Source organism: Tamandua tetradactyla, chromosome 5 (genome assembly GCF_023851605.1).
Source record: "Tamandua tetradactyla isolate mTamTet1 chromosome 5, mTamTet1.pri, whole genome shotgun sequence".
NCBI classification, from domain to species: Eukaryota; Metazoa; Chordata; class Mammalia; order Pilosa; family Myrmecophagidae; genus Tamandua; species Tamandua tetradactyla.
The window spans coordinates 87,365,265-87,385,311 of record NC_135331.1 but is presented as its reverse complement, the minus strand read 5'-3'; the positions used below and the strand labels follow the sequence as shown (position 1 = coordinate 87,385,311).

The following is a 20,047-nucleotide window of genomic DNA, read 5'->3' as shown; positions in this document are numbered from 1 at the left end:
ACTGGTTTCTGAAGACCTTGTATTTGAAGTGTTTGCAGCTTCATTTCATGTTTTTTCCAATCATAAATGCACTTTTTAATTTACTGGATGATCTGTAATGTGTATACGAATACCTTCTTGGATTGAGCTGCAGAAACGCTCAGTAGACATTTGAATTCATGTGAATTGTACTTGCCTTCCTATGGCATCATTTTGAGAGATATTCCCCTGTTATGAAGTAGTCAGCAAACATTCCAGAAACTCACCAGTTCAATTGGTAACATAAATCATATACTGATGGCTGGAGTTAACAGGACTATCTCCAACTGTTGAACTAAGAAGCTGCAATATCAAGTGATATAGTGATGGAACCTGTAAGCTTAGCCTGAACAGATGTTATGGACTGAAATGGATTATATGTGGAGAAAAGGGAAAAGAGAAAAAGGAACTAATTGTTGTGTTCTTTATCTCTTAATCTCATAAATCATATGTTAAGTATCGCTATCTAGATCATGTGGCTAGTAAGTAGCTGAGACAGTATTTCAACACGAGGTTGCCTCTCTGTTTCCAGGATGCTGTGTTGCCTCCTAATTTAGGAAACAGCATTTCCTGAGGTTATTACCTTAAACACCACTTTGACTGGAAGTTGGAACAGTTCTATTAGCTTTTTTTTGGGGGGGGGGTGCATGGCCCAGGAATTGAACCCAGGTCTCCTGCGTGGAAGGCAAGCATTCTACCACTGAACCACCCATGCACCCTCTATCAGCTTTTTGAGTGTGATTTTATACAAATTAGAAGCTGTTAAATACAGTTAAATTTCAGCAATACAGAGGCTACCATTTGGAATTTTTAGTTTTGTTATTCTTGTTTTATTTTCCAAAACAGAAAGTATCTGGGAAAGAGTATTAGAGCAGCCTAGAAAGATGAATGCTTTGAAATTCACAATAGTTTCAGCTTTAGCAGAGCTCTTTGGTACCATTCTTCCCATTTGTCCTAAATTTTCACAAGTTTTAATTTTACTGATATTGCATGCTGTTCCAGTTTGCTAGCTGCCGGAATGTAATATACCAGAAACGGAATGGCTTTTAAAAAGGGAATTTAATAAGTTGCTAGTTTACAGTTCTAAGGCCAAGAAAATGTCCCAATTAAACAAGTCTATAGAAATATCCAATCTAAGACATCCAGGAAAAGATACCTTGATTCAAGAAGACCGATGAAGTTCAGGGTTTCTCTCTCTCAAGTGAGAAGGCACATGGCAAACACAGTCACAGTTTCTCTCTCGGCTGGGAGGGCACATGGCGATCAAGGCGTCATCTGCTAGCTTTATCTCCTGGCTTCCTGTTTCATGAAGCTCCCTGGGAGGTGTTTTCCTTCTTCATCTCCAAAGGTCGCTGGCTTGTGAACTCTGCTTCTCGTGGCTATGTCGTTCTTCTCTGTTCTCTCTGAATCTCCTCCATTCTCCAAAATGTTTCCTCTTTTATAGGACTCCAGAAAAGTACCAAGACCCACCCAAATAGGTGGAGACATGTCACCTAATCCAGCTTAACAACCACTCTTGATTAAATCACATCTCCAGGGAGATGATCTGATTACAGTTTCAAACATACAGTATTGAATAGGGATTATTGTGCCTTTATGAAATGGGATTTAGGTGAAAACACGGCTTTCCTAGGGGACATACATACTTTCAAACCAGCACAAATGCCAAATCCATTAGTCACTTGACTTTACAGTCAAGTCATATATATATTTTGAAAATAATAATATAAAATAATAATAATAATAATTTTAGGTGCATGGTCAGGGAATCGAACCTAGGTCATCCACATGGAAGGTGACCATTCTGCTGAACCACCCGTGCACCCTACAGTCTTATATTTTAATATGAAAAAAATTGAGACAATTTATTGTTAGTTTAGAAAAGACAGTTTTTATTTAAAAGGAACTCTCACAACTTCAGGTGTCCCTTGATTACAACACTGATTAAGTTGAGACAACAGTGAAGGAATCCTCAAGAAGTCATGCCTACCATGAAAAATCATCAGGAATGGACAAGAAAAAGATGAGAGCATTATTAATTCTTGAGAGAATATGTTCTCCTATATAAAACTGTGGTTATAAAAAATCGTATAAAACGTGGTTAAGAATCAGTCAATTATGAATTTGAGAATTGTTAAATATGTCAGTGGACCTTAGCAGTAGGTGAAAAGACTCGTTACTTCTAACTCTTGAGAATAGTCAGATGAGTATTGTTGACGTGACAGGAATCCCCACTCACGTTCCCCAGCAGACGGAGAACCCTTGTCTAGTAATTCTCTAATGACTTTTGAGAAAGGATTCATCTCTGTTCATTTTTTCTATTATAGTTAAGATATAAAAGACCTATGGCTCTTGCAGTTTTGGGCCTGGTTAGGAAGCCTAACTTGCAGACCCTGGAAGGCTGCATTCTTGAGCCTATGCATTTTATCCTGGAACCTATTATCAATGATTTAATTTGGGGCAACTTGAAAACTTCTGTGTTCTAAGAGAAACAGATATACACAGGATACTTTGTCATAAAGTCAGTTCCTTCTCTGGTTAAAATGCACAGTTAAACCTTATCCACAGGTGTTGTGTTTGCTACTGAGGATGAGATCAAGTCACTAAGTGTTCAGTCTGTAAATTTAGTGGAATCATTCCATTTTAAAGTGTAAAATAATTTTCTTCCAGATAGATTAAAAATGAGTGATTTTCATTGTCCTCAATTCAGATGTCTAAAACTTTTTAATATTATCACATTTTTATTAATCTTCATGTGATCCAGTATTTTAAAAATCACTAATTTACTCTTTGTCTCTATAGTCTTAAGATTATTATTACTTACTATACTATTATGGATATTTCTGCATCGTTTATAACTCTTGAGTTAAAGATTTGACTACTATCATTTTTAAGTTGGAAGTGACCTTACAGGGCATCTAATTCAGATCCCTTTCTTTGGTGAAAGAAGTAATTTTCTTTTTAAATTTGTAGATTACCAGTAGCCACTTTGGTGAAATATCATATAGGGGTTGAATTTTGATTTTCATTTTTTCCTTGCCTTTCTGTGGACAGGCTATCCCTACCATATCTTATTCTTTGCAACACTTCTGCTTTAGGTCCTGTTTCCCTCTGATTTGGAAAGAGAAACCATTTTGCAATTATAAATTACAAATTTTCTCTTCATTGAGAGTACTGGAATACTTAGAATGACCAAAAAAGTAATATTACATTATCGACCATAAGAGAGTTACCCCACAAAACTGCCAAAAATTGCAGAAAAAAATATTCAAGACTTTCCTACTCTTCTCCTATCAAGATTTATTCCTTGGTTTCCACATGATGTGTCCAAACTTCCACTCAAATCTAAAAGATCACCACCTGTGATTTCTATAGAGGTAGCTAAAGATGTGAAACGGTACTTAACCATTTCAGAACATGAGAGTAAATCACAAAGTTATGACTGTACAGTCGATCTAAAGGAGTTTCAACCTAATTTGAAAAAAAAGAAGACTTAATCTGGTCTTAAACACTGAATGAAGAGACTTATTCTGGAAATATGAATAAACAATCAGAAAAAGGAAATGGCACTTTAAAAGGTTCCCAGTAGTTATTGTACTGAAAAGATTTTTCCTTTATCTAAAAAATTGTGAGTTTAAAGACACTAAATTTGCACACTCTTTATAGAGGAAGATAGACAATAAAATGCACTATTTGTAACAGCCAACTCTAGAAGACATTTGGACAAAACTCAATCAAATTATCAGGTACAGTGAACTACCATCTTGTATTGCAATAATTTGGAGACATTTAGGCCGAATATGGGTTTTCTGTGATGTTACTGTGAATATGTGGGAAATCTGAGAAGATTAGCTTTTACTGGAAAAATGAATTTGTTTATAAATATGGTGTTATTTTTAGTATATAATGAATTTCACTGATTGTAAAAAGAATATTCAATGAACTGAGTATGGACTGAAATAGTGAGATGAATAAATGTTTTACTGATTTTTAAATTTTAACTTTTTTTATTTGACCTTTTGCTAGCGTAGCCTATTTATTCTTAACATTATGGAAAAATAATTGTGTGGTATTAAGTGTACAGTCTGTATTCCTAAAATGAATATTTTTCAGGCAAATTCTTAGCCTTGTCATTAAGTCAAGAATATTCTGGGTTCTACTGATTAGCAGCCTTCTTTTAAATTAATTGTGATAAATTATTGTTTAAGGTGAATTTGAAACTAAAACATTTATTCCTTTTGTTGTTACTTTCCTAGTGATTGAATTAGATATTCCTATTTTTTATTATGAGAAATAGGTTAGATTTTGGAAATCCTTTGAATTTAATTTTACTGAAATTTTTCTCTTTATTCATCTGAAATGTAATGATTTTTATCCCAATAAAATCGAAAACAATTCTTAAAAAAAAAAGCAAGGACTGGAGAAATTTTCCTTATGGTCTGGGACCCCCAACACATTGCCAGTGACCAAGGCACCCATTTTCCAGGTCACCAAGTCCAGAAAGGGGTGCAAGAAAGAGTGATTGCTGGTATTTTCATCTACCATATAACCCCTAGGCTGCTGCCCTGACAGAAAAGAAAAATGGTACTTTAAAACACCTGCAATAGTTATCTCCCAAACCACTCACAGCTTGGGTGGGCAGCTCATTTACAGTAAGCGGTTAGGGAGATAAATAGTGCACCAATGACCTGACAAACCTCAGCATATGAGCGTTTGAGGACCCCAGTACCCATTCCATCAGTGCTGAAAAGTAACACTGGAGCACGATATTTCACCATTTAGAACAGGACAGGTTCTAGATTTGAGATTGCCACAGGCCATACCCAAAGGTACCCACTTAAAGTTTGGTGGGGCTTATGCTGGAAAATGCCACCCAAGTGGGTAAGTGTTCTTATTCCTTTGGGACAGGGGAAGAAATTAGCAATAATTGACTCCTATTCTTTTTCGTTTAACCTTTTTAATTTTAATTTTTTGTTTTTGACTCCTATTTTATATGTAGAAGGCCTCTGCTGCTGTAGTGTATAGCCAGCCTCCTTTCTCGAACCTGGGGCGGAAGCTGAATTCTTATTATGGCTTAATACACAGGCTCCTATATACAATGGCCTGCCTGATCCAAAGAACTCTTGGGTACTAGAGTTTTGATGCACCTCTCCCAGAAACCAGTGTTGGGAACCACCTGGTCAGGAGATGGGCCTGTAATGTGGATTATTACCAACCAAATGTCATGACGTCCCCATGTTCATTCCTACCAAACCGTCTTGTATTTTGTCCTGAGATGAATGTTTCTAATTTTTATAACAGAAAGAAATTAATGCCTAAAACGGGCAACTAAAGCAGCTGCAACCCATTACCAGACTGTTGGATGTGTGAACAGCTGCCAACTTCCCCTGATGTTGGAACGCCTTAGGCAGTGTCACCTTTTAACCCAACAGAGGCGTGTCTGGGAATCGGCTTTATTAGTTTTCCTCTTGACATTAGCAGGCATAGGTATTAGGACATCGCTGTGGATTCTGCCTCCCCATGTGCCCCTCAATTACCATTCAGGGATATTCATAGAAGAGAGACATGTAGAATATAAGTGTAAGGTTTTTTCAGGGGTGGAGTGTGAGAAGCCATAAATTCCTAGGTAAGATACCAGCCCCACCACAGTATGTAGATATTAAAGCGCATGTGCACATCCCTAAGATAGCTGTCTGTACTAGAACCACTCCTGCTGCATATCAGTAACTTCAAAGAGGCATGTTTGCAGCCTTGCAAACCCCAACTTGCCTCTGTGCCTTCCCTGTTCTTGCCGATATAACCCCCTCTTAACCCACCAGGCAGTAAGGAGCACGAATCTGAATGCCCAGTTGCCACCAAGGACGAGCTTCCCAATCTTAAGTTCCCTAATAAACTGTTATTACTTTGCTATATGGAGTGGCCTTCATTATTTCAGACTTAAATGCCCACCAAACTTTGGCAGAACTTATTCTGTAGGCTTACAGCCAGAGCACCCTGGCATGACCTCCCACCTAACTGCCTCTCTTTCCTGCCTACTTGTCCAAGATTCTCCCCCTCCCCCAAACCCCTTTGAGGCCACTCTGACACAAGTGTGCCCTTTCACCCACTTAGAGGCCACCTCACCAGGAGCCCTGAACTTTCTCTTCGTCCATACTCTAAACACACACAGAATAAACAGTCATTTTTACCCTCCCAAAAATACCATTTGCCTTACACAAATGGATCAGAATGCAACATAAACCATGCTTCCCAAGAACTCTGCCCCTGATCCAGAGGCAAACTGCCATTCAATTTTGGACCCTGTGAGAAAGACAATTTTTGCAATCCCCTTGGTCCACAAAGAAATCACAGAGGCAGACACCACTCCAATTATGCTGACGTTTATTTACTTTGAAGTGACTGAAAAACTTTGAGGTGACTGAAAAACTGAACAAACTGACCCGAGTTTGGGTATGAACATTACAAAAAAGGAAATGACCAAAAAAAAGCGGCAATATAAAGTCATCTCTAAATTTAAAATCTGGGGGGAAAAAACAGAGTCCAGTATGTTACCCAAAGAGATGCAATGAAATGTTTCAAACAACAAAGAAAGCTAAGGGAGAAGAACATAAGGCAATTCTAGGTTCTTTAGTGCAAGTCTCAAAGACAAACGTGCAAAAAAGGAAGGAGTCCTAATCCACCTCCTCAATGGTGGGGCCAGACCCAGAGCTCCCCCTGGGGGCCTGAGTCCCGAAGCCACCCGCCCCGGGGCCGCCGGCGCCCTGGTACAGCCCGCTGATGATGGGGTTACACACCTGCTCCAGCTCCTTCCTCTTGTGCTCAAACTCGTCCTTCTCGGCCAAGGTGTTGGCGTCCAGCCAGGAAATCACCTCCTGGCACTTGTCCAGCACCTTCTTCTTGTCGGCCTCGCTGAGCTTGCCCTTGAGCCCCTCATCCTCCACGGCGCTCTTCATGTTGAAGGCGTACGACTCCAGGGCGTTCTTGGCAGACACCCTCTCGCGCTGGACCTCGTCCTCCGCTTTGTACTTCTCGGCCTCCTGCACCATGCGCTCGATCTCCTCCTTGCTCAGGCGGCCCTTGTCGTTGGTGATGGTGATCTTGTTGGCCTTGCCCGTGCTCTTGTCGGTGGCCGTGACGTTCAGGATGCCGTTGGCGTCGATGTCGAAGGTCACCTCGATCTGGGGCACGCCCCTGGGCGCCGGGGGGATGCCGCTCAGCTCGAAGCGCCCCAGCAGGTTGTTGTCCCGCGTCATGGCCCTCTCGCCCTCGTACACCTGGATCAGCACGCCCGGCTGGTTGTCCGAGTAGGTGGTGAAGATCTGCGTCTGCTTCGTGGGGATGGTGGAGTTGCGCTTGATCAGGGCGGTCATCACGCCCCCGGCCGTCTCCAGCCCCAGCGACAGGGGCGCCACGTCCAGCAGCAGCAGGTCCTGCACGTTCTCGGACTTGTCCCCCATCAGGATGGCCGCCTGCACCGCCGCCCCGTAGGCCACCGCCTCGTCGGGGTTGATGCTCTTGTTGAGGTCGCGCCCGTTGAAGAAGTCCTGCAGCAGCTTCTGCACCTTGGGGATGCGAGTGGAGCCCCCCACCAGCACGAGGTCGTGGATCTGCGCCTTGTCCAGCTTGGCGTCGCGCAGGGCCTTCTCCACGGGCTCCAGGGTGCTCCGGAACAGGTCGGAGCACAGCTCCTCGAACCGTGCCCTGGTGATGGACGTGTAGAAGTCGATGCCCTCGAACAGAGAGTCGATCTCCAGGTTGGCCTGGGTGCTGGACGACAGGGTCCTCTTGGCCCTCTCGCAGGCGGTGCGCAGCCGCCTCACGGCCCGCTTGTTCTGGCTGATGTCCTTCTTGTGCTTCCTCTTGAACTCCTCCACGAAGTGGTTCACCAGCCTGTTGTCGAAGTCCTCACCGCCCAGATGGGTGTCTCCGGCCGTGGCCTTGACCTCGAAGATGCCGTCGTCGATCGTTAGGATGGACACGTCGAAGGTGCCGCCGCCCAGGTCGAAGATGAGCACATTGCGCTCCCCCTTGCCCGTCCTGTCGAGCCCGTAGGCGATGGCGGCCGCCGTGGGCTCGTTGATGATCCTCAGCACGTTGAGCCCGGCGATCACCCCCGCGTCCTTGGTGGCCTGGCGCTGCGAGTCGTTGAAGTAGGCCGGCACGGTGATCACCGCGTTGGTCACCGCGTAGCCCAGGTACGCCTCGGCGATCTCCTTCATCTTGGTCAGCACCATGGACGAGATCTCCTCGGGGTAGAACGCCTTGGTCTCCCCCTTGTAACTCACTTGCACCTTGGGCTTGTCTCCGTCGTTGATCACCTGGAAAGGCCAGTGCTTCATGTCCGACTGCACCACCGGGTCGCCGAACTTGCGGCCGATTAGCCGCTTGGCGTCGAACACCGTGTTCTGCGGGTTCAGCGCCACCTGGTTCTTGGCCGCATCCCCGATGAGCCGCTCGGTGTCGGTGAAGGCCACGTAGCTGGGGGTGGTGCGGTTGCCCTGGTCGTTGGCGATGATCTCCACCTTGCCGTGCTGGAACACCCCCACACACGAGTAGGTGGTGCCCAGGTCGATGCCGATAGCCGTGGTTTTAGCCATGCCGGACCTCTGCGGTCGGGTCGCGCTGACACTCTAGCCTGGAGGCGGCGGAAGGATAACCGACGACGAGAGCAGCCCCTGCGGGAAACCAGACGCTGCTTCGCTCTCCCAAGCCGCGGGTGTGCAGGAGTGGCGCTGACAGAAGGTCAGGGAAACCGCAGCCCTGCTCTCAGGCTCGCTTCTTCTGGGTGGCAGCACCGTCCTATATTTATATGTCTTCCCGAACCCTGCCTGCTCCCTCCTCAGCCAGTCACCTAGCCTGGCAGTGCTGGCGGGTCGGGAATGTTCCAGCGGTTTCGTCTGGCGTCCAGCCCCCTGCGTTCTGGGACCAATCAGCGCCCGCGGTCTCGCTCCTCCCAGAACCCTCCAGACTCTTCTAGGGCCGCTCGGTTGCGCTGGGCGGGAGCGGGGGCGGGGCTGAAGTGGGAGAAGGGGTGAACCGCGCGTGAAGCGGGGAGAGCGGGTCTGGGCTGGGGCTGGCCAGGGGGCGTGGTCACGGGTGTTGACGTCGCAGCGCCCCCAGCGGCGTTACAATGGCGCTGCCTCTTCTGACTTCATGGGTGTGTTTGGAATAGGGATGACAGGACACGATCCAGCTCAAAGTTGTTGGGCGGGTAGGGGTGGGGGGTGGGGGGTCGCCGACTGCACAGTTTGGATGTTTAGCGAGCTCCCACCCGCGGGGGCTCCGCAATCCGGAATCTTTCCAAACTGGATCCGAGGCGGCGTAACAAAAGGTGAGCCGGGAGTGCTCCAATTGGAATGAGGTTCGAATAGGCGAGGCCAGCGTGTCGTTGTTTGAGAACGTGCTGAAAAGTTTAGTGATTTAAGTCTGAGGTAGGAGGATCTATTGCCGATCTCCAAAGTGGCGGGAAGGTTCGAGGTTTCCATAAGAGGCCGGTGAGCGGCCGGGGAGTGCATGGCAGAAAAACTTTGTAGCCCTATCCTAGACTGACATTGGCCTCAGAGAACATGCATTTTTATTAAGGAGAGAGATATAGGAAGATACTGCCTGGAGTGCTTTACTTCTCCTTTGCGGTCTGGATTGGGGTCCTAGACCCAGCTTCTGACTTATTGGAACGCACTCCCCACCAATCCCTGTTAGAGTGTAAAGGAGTCAAGGAGGGCAGCAAAAACTCCAATGTGGAGATCCGTTTTTCTTGAGGAGATGGGAAGGTAAAATAATCTCAGCTCCGTAGAAGACAGGGACAACTCACAATAAAATATATCATAGACACAGAAACAGGACAGTTGAACCAGGCCCTGTGAGAAGTTGAAAATAATCCTCACCCATTCCCCTCCACCCTCAGAGTTGGCTAAGAAGACTCTTGTCTATCTTGTACTAAAAGCACACTGCTCAAATTCTTTCTCATTCTTTCTCAGTAGGCCTCGGAAAGCCATGGCTACTGCTAAAGGAATGGCCATCGGCATCGACCTGGGCACCACCTACTCGTGTGTGGGGGTGTTCCAGCACGGCAAGGTGGAGATCATCGCCAACGACCAGGGCAACCGCACTACCCCCAGCTACGTGGCCTTCACCGACACCGAGCGGCTCATCGGGGATGCGGCCAAGAACCAGGTGGCTATGAACCCCCAGAACACTGTCTTTGATGCCAAACGTCTGATTGGCAGAAAGTTTAATGATCCCGTGGTGCAATCAGATATGAAACTGTGGCCTTTTCAAGTGATCAATGAAGGAGGCAAGCCCAAAGTGCTGGTGTCCTACAAAGGGGAGAGAAAAGCTTTCTACCCTGAGGAAATCTCTTCTATGGTACTAACTAAAATGAAGGAGACTGCTGAGGCTTTTTTGGGCCACCCTATCACCAATGCTGTGATCACTGTGCCAGCCTATTTCAATGACTCTCAACGCCAGGCCACAAAGGATGCAGGGGTGATTGCGGGACTCAATGTGCTCAGAATCATCAATGAACCCACAGCTGCTGCCATCGCCTACGGCTTAGATAAAGGAGGTCAGGGAGAGCGACATGTCCTGATCTTTGATCTGGGTGGAGGAACATTTGATGTGTCTGTCCTGACCATTGATGATGGAATTTTTGAGGTCAAGGCCACAGCTGGGGACACCCACCTGGGTGGTGAGGACTTTGACAACAGGTTGGTGAGCCACTTCGTGGAGGAATTCAAGAGGAAATACAAGAAGGACATCAGTCAGAACAAGCGAGCCGTGAGGCGGCTGCGCACTGCTTGTGAGAGGGCCAAGAGGACCCTGTCGTCCAGTACTCAAGCCAACCTTGAAATTGATTCTCTCTCTGAAGGCATTGACTTCTATACATCTATCACCAGAGCTCGGTTTGAAGAGCTGTGTGCAGACCTGTTTAGGGGCACTCTGGAGCCCGTGGAGAAGGCCCTTCGGGATGCCAAGATGGACAAGGCCAAAATCCATGACATTGTTTTGGTGGGGGGCTCCACGCGCATCCCCAAGGTACAGAAGTTGCTGCAGGACTACTTTAACGGACGCGATCTTAACAAGAGCATCAACCCTGACGAGGCCGTTGCCTATGGGGCCGCAGTACAGGCAGCCATTTTGATGGGTGACAAGTCTGAAAAGGTACAGGACCTGCTGTTGCTAGATGTAGCTCCCCTCTCCCTAGGGTTGGAGACAGCTGGGGGCGTGATGACTGTCCTGATCAAGCGCAACTCCACCATCCCCACCAAGCAGACGCAGATCTTCACTACCTATTCTGATAACCAGCCTGGGGTACTGATCCAGGTGTATGAGGGTGAGAGGGCCATGACACGGGACAACAACCTGCTGGGGCGCTTTGACCTCACTGGAATCCCTCCTGCACCCAGGGGAGTTCCTCAGATTGAGGTGACATTTGATATTGATGCCAATGGTATTCTCAATGTCACAGCCATGGACAAGAGCACGGGCAAGGCCAACAAGATCACCATCACCAATGACAAGGGCCGCCTGAGCAAGGAGGAGATCGAGCTCATGGTTCTGGATGCTGAGAAATATAAAGCTGAAGATGAGGCCCAGAGGCAGAAAATCGCTGCAAAAAATGCCTTAGAATCCTATGCTTTTAACATGAAGAGTGCTGTGAGTGATGAAGGCTTGAAGGGGAAGATTAGTGAGTCTGATAAAAAGAAAATACTGGATAAATGCAATGAGGTCCTTTTGTGGCTGGAGGCCAATCAACTGGCTGATAAAGATGAGTTTGATCACAAGAGAAAGGAATTGGAGAAGGTGTGTAACCCAATCATCACGAAACTCTACCAGGGAGGATGTACTGGGCCTGCCTGTGGAACCAGATATACACCTGGAAGGCCTGCTGCAGGCCCCACTATTGAAGAAGTAGATTAATCCTTTCCTGGACTGGAGGGTTCTAGGGTGCCTCTAAGGTGAATTTTATTCTGCTTATCTTCAAATATTATTGATCCTGGAATTGACCAGATCTGAACCTAAGATGACCATCTTTGGGATTCTGATGGAGGAGTCCTGTACACTTGAAGGTCCTGTTTCTGACACTACAATGGGACTGTTAGGAATCCTAGGCCCCTCTGAACCATCTGATGAATTTGAATGTCTTTTATTTCTAGCCTCAACTTTCTTCTTCTTGTGTGGATGGTTATTTGTCACTCAGTAAATTTGTTCTTAAAGCAAATTACTTTTGGTATCTTTAGACTGTGAGTTTACATTGGAAAGTAATGAAAATCAGAGTTCATGTGTTATTTGTGAGCTCACTGTGAATTATTAAACTACTAAGGACAAAGTATTGAATTTTCATGAGATAATTGTTTCAAACAGGAAGATAATTTTTAACCATCAGCTAGATTAGTTGCTAATTGTTGTTACTGTAGTTAAACCGGTGCTATCTGGGCTGGTTTAGGTGCTTAGTTATCAGCTGCAAGAGGCATCAGCTGGATGAGACCAAAGTCCAGCTTGATGTCCTGATGCCACTTACAGGTGGGATCTCACAGTGCACCCCTGACAAATGGTACTTTTATGTAGAAAGTGAGATGAGATATGGAGAATTTTGTACAATCTTAGTGGAAAAAAACTTCCACCTATTGTGTCGTTAATTTCGCATATTTGTATATGCCTGAACCACATGAGTATAGAAATGTGACTGCATTCGTATCCCTGTATGTTTGAGACGATCATACTTGAAAGTGAAATACTGGAATGGATAGGAACGGTCCTAAGAAAAAGTATATAAGAAATGTTAAGACTGGGTTTGGGTACTTGGGAGAAATCTATTTATTGGGAACATTTAAAAAATCAGGATACTTGTCCTCAGGCTCCTTCCGATCTCAGGGACTGAACATTTTAAAAACTTTTTGTCGAAATATAACGTGATATATGTTTAAAAATGCACGAATCATACGTTTTCCCCAAAATCTTCCAACTAGCCATGTTTCTTGAAGATGACTGTATAATAATATAAACAAACAAAAATTTTCAATAGGAAGTTTCTGTAGGGTGTGAACTGCACTGTCGAAGAAAGAAAGAGAAACCTTCGAGCAGTTGTAAGGAGCCTTTGCGACGCTCAGGCCAAAGCTCCGGCGCGCGCCTGCGCGTTGGGAGCCCGCCGCTAGGGAGGAAGTGGCCGGGCAGGAAGCCCCGCCCCCTCCCCCGCGGTCTTACCCCGCCCGGCCGTTTTTTACCGGAGCCGCGAACCCGCTGCGCCTTTGTTTTCCTTGGTTTGGAACTTTCCGCGGCGCTTTTAGCGACGCCCGTGCGTCCCCGCCCCGCCCCGCACGCGGTCTCACGTTCCAGTTCCCTCCTTGCTCCGGCCCGCAGCCCCCGGCCCTTTCTTTTCTCGTACGGCCAGCAGCTCGCGGCGCGAACATTATGGTAGGTGCCGTGACGTCACAAGAGGGGGCGCCGCCCGGGAGCGCGGGCGGCTCGGGGAGGGTTGGGGTGTGAGCGCCCTCCCTCTGGGCTGGAATTTTTATCTTTCTCCCTTCGTTCCTGCGCCTCAAGTTCTTTGAAGAGGGTCTTGGAGCAAATGGGATTTTTTTTTGCCTCATGCGTAAAAAACTCCAAAACGAAACAGGAGAAGGTTTTGAAGGAAAAGCTAGACCTTAAAGAAGCGTTTTCCAGTTGGAGAACGGGCTTCGGGAGGGTGCGGGTGCGGGTGGGACTCCTTCCACGGTTAACTGACAGTGCGCGGGCACCCAAGCGAGGTGGGGCACGTGAGAGCGCGGGGCCCGGGGTCCCGAGGTTTGCAGAGCAGAACCGCTTTCTGGGGCTCCAAGTAAAGGGGCTCAGTTGAATGTGCAGAATCGTGGGGCTCCAGCCTTTTATCTCTGTGATCCGACTATTCTTTCCTGTGAAACTGCCAGGGATGCGATGAGATTCCAATACTAGCATTCGAGAAATGGCAGGGGGACGTGCCCCTACCGTCTCCTCCCCATGTGATGGTTTTCTCCTGTTGCCCAATAGCTCTTCTACTCCTTTTTCAAGTCCCTTGTGGGAAAGGATGTGGTCGTGGAACTCAAGAATGACCTGAGGTAGGTGCCTATTCCAAGTCTGTAGGGAGTGGGTTTGCCGAGGGACCTGGAACCCCTTTCATTTGATGAGTGTTTGAGAGATGGGCAGGGTGGGGGAGATTGGCTCAGCTTACACGTTAGCTGGGGAGTTGTGTTTTGGAAAAAGCACTATATAATTTAAAGAGTAAACACTGGAGAAAAGTCAGAAGGTGGAGATATCAAATTTTTTTTCTTGAACATAATTTTGTTTTTTTCTGATTAAATTATATATTCCTTTGACTCAACTTCTAGAAATTTAAGAATCACTTCTACAAGTGAAGATAAAATGTACAAAGATATTTGTAGCTTTATTTCTAATAGCCCCAAATTGGAAACAACAATAGGGAATCAGTTTATTAGATTTGGTACTTCATACTACATGGATTTCAATTTCTGGCACTGATGCCACTGGCACTGCAGATTTTGTACATATGGATTGGGGCCTGGATGGAAACTAATGTGGAATTCAAAACCAGCCCTAGGCAATTCTTTGAGATGATCTGTCTTTGATTTCCCTTTTTTCTCCTTCCTGGGACTCCACCCCGGGTAACTGTTGTGTTAGAGCCCCAGGGCCTAAAGCCTGCTTTTAGGAAGATCTTAAGGCGGTCCCCTGGGTTGGAAGAAGAACTGCTTCGCTTATCCTTGCTGTCAAATCACTTTTGTGCCAAACGTCTCCTTCTTAGGGGGCTGAATGAAATGACACCACTTTATGCAATTCCTGAAAGTTGCTTCCACTGCTGCAGACAGTATGTACTGTTAAAAATTTTTGAGCCACCAGGGATATGGTGAGACACCCAAAGAGGCAAGAGGTCTCAAACATTGGATTTCAGACTTAGAATTTTACAAAAATCGGGGCAGGTGGGGAGGTTCAACATAGAATTGTCAACTTCATTTTTGGGAAGATAAGAACAGTTTAAAAAACTGCTATTACCATTATCATTTCACTTAAAAAGCTTTTTTAAAAAATATTTTTTAAAATATGAGACAATTAGAGCAGTTATTCTTCGGAAAAAGCTACTGACAATTTTAAATGCTATACACACCATGTTATACTATTTTCTATTTTGTCATTGACTCAAAACCTTTGAGTATACATCAGTGAAAACCACAGTTCTAAGGAACTTGGAATCTGGTGCCCTCATGCAGGACAGTTAGGGTCAGGGTGACTGGGTTGGAGTCTGGTCTGGATTGAGGTTCTCCAAAACCTCGGTGTGTACCAAGAGTCAACTAGAAAGAAATGACAGAAACTTTGAAAGGAGGTCAGTAGACAATGGGGATTAATGGCACCTGGAGGGTAAAGTAGTACAATTAATAGGATTTGAGGTTGTGGTACTTAAATGTTGAAGCCACTGATGGAAATTAAAGAAGTTGGGAGAAAGCTAGCATGGCTTGGAGCACTGGTGTTTAAATAACATTCCTTATTAATATTCAGGGAGCTCCAGCACTGGGGGAGTAGACACCCCTGCATCATCAAGAACAGTTCTAGTTACCTTTATCTCCATGGGGGGCTTCTAGTTCCAAAGCAATAAATGTTTGGAAATACCTGATGGTTCTTTGGGTCAGATTTGAACTGAAATCTCTATTTGTTCTAAACCTTGGACAAGTTAGACAAGGTCTCTGATTCTTGTAAGGTGGCTGTAAAGATTACACATTACTATGCAGAATATAGGTCTAGTGCCTGACAGTTGTTTGATGGTAGCTATTAAAGGTAGGTTGGCGTAAACATAAGGCAGAGCCCACAGAGCCAAAAATGTAAAAAGAACAAGTACAGAGTAGCCATAAGCTAAACAATTTGTAGAGCCTGTTTAGGGCTGGAGATGTTTTTTGTTTTGTTTTGTTTTTAATTTTTAAATTTTTTAAAAAAAATAACAGAATCAAACATTCTTATGATCATTCCGTTCTACATATATAATCAGTAATTCACGGTATCATCACATAGTTGCATATTCATCATCAAGATCATTTTTTAGAACATTTGCATCGATTCAGAAAAAGAAAAACAAAAAAATTCATACATACCATACCCCTTTCCCCTCCCTTTACATTGACACTAGCATTTCAATCTAAATTTAGTTTAATATTTGTTCCCCTTATTATTTATTTTTGTTCTATATGTTTTACTCGTCTATTGATAAAGCAGATAAAAGGAGCATCAGACACAAGGTTTTCACAATCATACAGTCACATTGTGAAAGCTGTATCATTATAGAATCATCATCAAGAAACATGGCTGCTGGAACACAGTTCTACATTTTCAGGCGGTTCCCACCAGCCTCTCCATTACATCTTGACTAAAAAGGTGATACCTGTTTAATGTGTAAGAATAACCTCCAGGATAACCTCTGGACTCTGTTTGGAATCTCTCAGTAGGGCTGGAGATGTTTTTTTGAGTTCTGCCCAGTCAGGGTGGATTAAGATTTGCTAAATATGAGGCATTCAGTAGAGACCCTAGAAGTGCCCTGCCTTAATAGTAGAGGTAAACACATCCTAGAATAAAAGACACTCTAGACCAAATCTAACAAAGTTTAAAAACAAGCCTGGAAATAGAGGACTTCTTTTGTAGTTAAGATGTGGCCTCTCTCTCTCCCTTTCTTGAGCCCAACTTTGCAGGTAAAATCATTACCCTCCCCCACTACTTGAAACATAACATCAAGGGGTGAAAGTTTCTCAGGCAATTTGGGATGAGCCTGGCCCTGACACTGAAATTGATATTTCCTGCCTGACCAAATGAGGAAAAAGAATTGTAACAAAATAAGGTATTAGTAGCTAAGAGAGTTCAAGTAGAGTCAGGGGACTATTCTGGAGACTGCGCTTATGCAAGCTTCACCTAGATAATGCTATTTACCATGGTTTGCCAAACCTCACCCAAAACCATTCCTGCCAACCCTAAAGAACACCTAGCGCTTTATCTGAGATTTTGTAAAAGGTTCCATGCATATGATTTCTTTCCAGAAACCTACAACCTCCAGATGGGTTCCTTGGCCTGATATTTCCACAGAGGGACCAGCCTCTCCAAAACATCAGATAGTTCCATCCTGCTATCCCATATTATCAACAGACTTTCTAACATGAAAATGTTAGAATGGACATAGTCCAATTACCCTTATAGATTGGGAGAATAATCAAAGGAGAAGGAGGAGTTATAACAAAGAAGATAGGATTTAACAAATGAGTAAGACTACTGAATCATATCAATACTTCTTTTAGTCTCCAGTGGCTTGGAGCAGCTAGAATGAAGAACCTAAAATTGTGGAATTGTAACCCATACCAAACTCTGAAATCTGTTCTATAACTGCTTGCTACAATGTATTTTGAAATTTATTCATTTTTTGTATATATGTTATATTTCACAATTAAGAAATAGAAGAAGTTTGGTTTGGTAGAAATCTATACTTTGACTAGTGCTTCTCCTAATATAACTTATGTAGATAGTTGATTGAACACCTTAAGTACATGGAACTTTGTATAGGACATGAGATTTTGTTGGTTTGTCCAGGTGATGCCCTGATGAATCCCAGAGTGATTTGATCAGTGAGTGGGAAAGTATTTGCAAAGTCCCCTTCAGGGAATGGTGAGAACGGGGGAAAATTCAACTTCCCCAAGTTGAATTCTTGATATTCTCACAAGCAGTGTGGACAACCAAAGCAATAGGCTGAGCCCCCAGTCTTGGGGTTTGTTCATATAAAACTTAACCCCACAGGGGATAGGTCAAGCCTACTTAAAATTAAGCCTAAGAGTCACCCCCAAGAGAACCTCTTTTATTGCTCAGATGTGGCCTCTCTCCCCAGCCAACACAGCAAGCAGACTCACCACCCTCCCCCTGTCTACGTGGGACATGACTACCAGGGGTATGGATCTTCCTGGCAGCATGGGACAGAAATCCCAGAATGAGCTGAGACCCAGCATCAAGGGATTGAGAAAACCTTCTGGACCAAAAGGGGGAAGAGTGAAATGAGACAAAGTGTCAATGGCTGAGAGATTCCAAACAGAGTAGAGAGGTTATCCTGGAGGTTATTCTTACGCATTAAGTAGATATATCACCTTGTCCTTCAGGATGTTGTGGAGAGGGTGGAGGGAACTGCCTGAAAATGTAGAGCTGTGTTCCAGTAGCCATGTTTCTTGATGATGATTGAACAATGATATAGTTTTCACAATGTGACTCTGTGATTGTGAAAACCTTGTGTCTGATGCTCCTTTTATCTACCTTGTCAACAGGTGAGTAGAACATGTGGAATAAAAATTAAATAATAGGGGGAACAAATGTTAAAATAGATGTAGTTTGAAATGCTAGTGATCAATGAAAGGGATCAGTAAGGGGTATGGCATGTGAATTTTTTTTTCTGTTATATTTTCTGTTGTCTTTTTATTTCTTTTTCTGAATTGATGCTAATGTTCTGGGAAATGATCATGATGGTGAATATGCAACTATGTGATGATATTGTGAATTACTGAGTATGTGTTGGGAATGCGTTTCTTGTAATTTTTTTAATTAATAAAAAATTTTTTAAAAAAAGAAATAGAACAAGTTTGGAAAGGAAAAAAAAAAGTAGTTTGGTTTAGGGAAGGGAAGATGTGGGGTTTAAATAACACACCACTCTTAAAAGTTCTTTCTTACTCCAGGGCTTAAGAAATGCCCCTTTTGGGTCCATCTTTTCTGGGTCCTCATGTTTTTCATTTCCCCCAACCGTGCCTTCATCACAGCTCTTGAAGTCACCTCTGTGTTGACTTTGTTGTAAACTAATTCAGTTCTTCCCTCCCTCTGCCCCCCAACAGCATCTGTGGAACCCTCCATTCTGTGGATCAGGTGAGATAAAGCAAGGGCCAGTGTTTGGAGGAGAGAGGGAAGAACCTGAGGGCTGGGTACATGGATCTTGTTTCTAGCATTAATGGTGTTCATCTTCTTTTTTTAGTATCTCAACATCAAACTAACTGACATCAGTGTCACAGACCCTGAGAAATACCCTCACATGGTGAGTCAGGGATGGCTGAGAAGAGGAAACCCCTCTAAAAGCAGGAGGCTCCTGGGGGAGGAGGGGGGTAGAGGACATTTTTAAAGATGTTTTCACATTTGTCCATCTTTGTCTAGTTATCAGTGAAGAACTGCTTCATTCGGGGCTCAGTGGTCCGCTATGTGCAGTTGCCAGCAGATGAGGTTGACACACAATTGCTACAGGATGCAGCAAGGAAAGAGGCCCTACAGCAGAAACAGTGATGGCTCCTCCTCCCTTCCCTCTTCCACTGGTGACCCTTGACCTCATCCCAGCCCAGGACTCCTCCTCTCCAATACTTGAGAATTTTTTTAGTTTTAAATAGTGAAGGCTTTTTTTTTTTTTTTAAGGATGAATGGATGATACAATTAATAGTGGGGAGCAACTATGCTCTGTTGAGAAGGAGAGGCTCAGTAGGGTGGGAACTTTGGTAAAGCCTTCCCAGTCCCCAGCACCTGCCCTCCCGTTACTTCCCTGGAGATCAAGGGAGAGTCTCCTAGTCTCCAGGGCAGGATGTGGTTCTTTTGGGGGGGGTGGGGAGGTGGTGACGGACTTGTCCCGCATCGGGAATAAAATTTATGATGCAAATTTGAGTTCTGGTTCTGTGGTCTGTCTGTTGGATGGGAAGGGAATGCTGAATTAATCCAAGAATCCAACGACTCGCCTTGATGTAACCCGTATATAATACCTCATTTGGACTGCAGCCATGTGTTATCAACATGCCTCTACGCACATTTCCTCCCTCTGGCGTTTTGCTTTTACTGTACTTAAAATTGGAGTTGCTCGCTGTCCTCCACCTCTTTGCTCTTCCTTCAATGTGACAGCCAAGGCTATGAGATATCAAATGCACGAGAGGCGCCCCCGGTTCCTCCTGAAATCAGCCAGATCGGCATTCTAAATATATATGTACCTAGAAATACAAACAAGTTACAGGACTTCCAGTGCTTTGAG

The 20,047-nt window shown here is 44.7% G+C and overlaps 3 protein-coding genes and 1 pseudogene across 5 annotated transcripts; 3 read left to right on the top strand and 1 right to left on the bottom strand.

The window, feature by feature from the left end:
• The first annotated feature begins 3,206 nt into the window (after positions 1 to 3,206).
• LOC143684411 (shieldin complex subunit 3-like) lies at positions 3,207 to 3,925 on the top strand (annotated as a pseudogene).
• Positions 3,926 to 6,382: 2,457 nt separating this feature from the next.
• LOC143684409 (heat shock 70 kDa protein 1-like) lies at positions 6,383 to 9,060 on the bottom strand. Its single transcript, XM_077161357.1, has one exon. The coding sequence runs from the start codon at positions 8,613 to 8,615 to the stop codon at positions 6,690 to 6,692; it is 1,926 nt and encodes a 641-aa protein (XP_077017472.1). The 5' UTR covers positions 8,616 to 9,060; the 3' UTR covers positions 6,383 to 6,689.
• Positions 9,061 to 9,144: 84 nt separating this feature from the next.
• HSPA1L (heat shock protein family A (Hsp70) member 1 like) lies at positions 9,145 to 12,241 on the top strand. Of its 2 annotated transcripts, none has more exons than XM_077161356.1 (2): positions 9,145 to 9,349; positions 9,999 to 12,241. In XM_077161356.1, exon 2 carries the CDS (start codon positions 10,012 to 10,014, stop codon positions 11,935 to 11,937), a length of 1,926 nt encoding a protein of 641 aa, XP_077017471.1. In that variant the 5' UTR covers positions 9,145 to 9,349; positions 9,999 to 10,011; the 3' UTR covers positions 11,938 to 12,241. The 2 variants fall into 2 exon arrangements, with proteins under 2 accessions (XP_077017471.1, XP_077017470.1); XM_077161355.1 differs by having other exon boundaries at positions 9,147 to 9,349; positions 9,996 to 12,241.
• A 943-nt stretch (positions 12,242 to 13,184) lies between these two features.
• LSM2 (LSM2 homolog, U6 small nuclear RNA and mRNA degradation associated) lies at positions 13,185 to 19,689 on the top strand. 2 transcript variants are annotated; one of them, XM_077161359.1, is made up of 5 exons: positions 13,185 to 13,431; positions 14,023 to 14,090; positions 18,882 to 18,912; positions 19,019 to 19,078; positions 19,195 to 19,689. In XM_077161359.1, the coding sequence occupies exons 1-5, from the start codon at positions 13,429 to 13,431 to the stop codon at positions 19,318 to 19,320; spliced, it is 288 nt and encodes a 95-aa protein (XP_077017474.1). In that variant the 5' UTR covers positions 13,185 to 13,428; the 3' UTR covers positions 19,321 to 19,689. The 2 variants fall into 2 exon arrangements, with proteins under 2 accessions (XP_077017474.1, XP_077017473.1); XM_077161358.1 differs by lacking the exon at positions 13,185 to 13,431 and adding an exon at positions 13,461 to 13,639.
• The last annotated feature ends 358 nt before the right edge of the window (positions 19,690 to 20,047 follow it).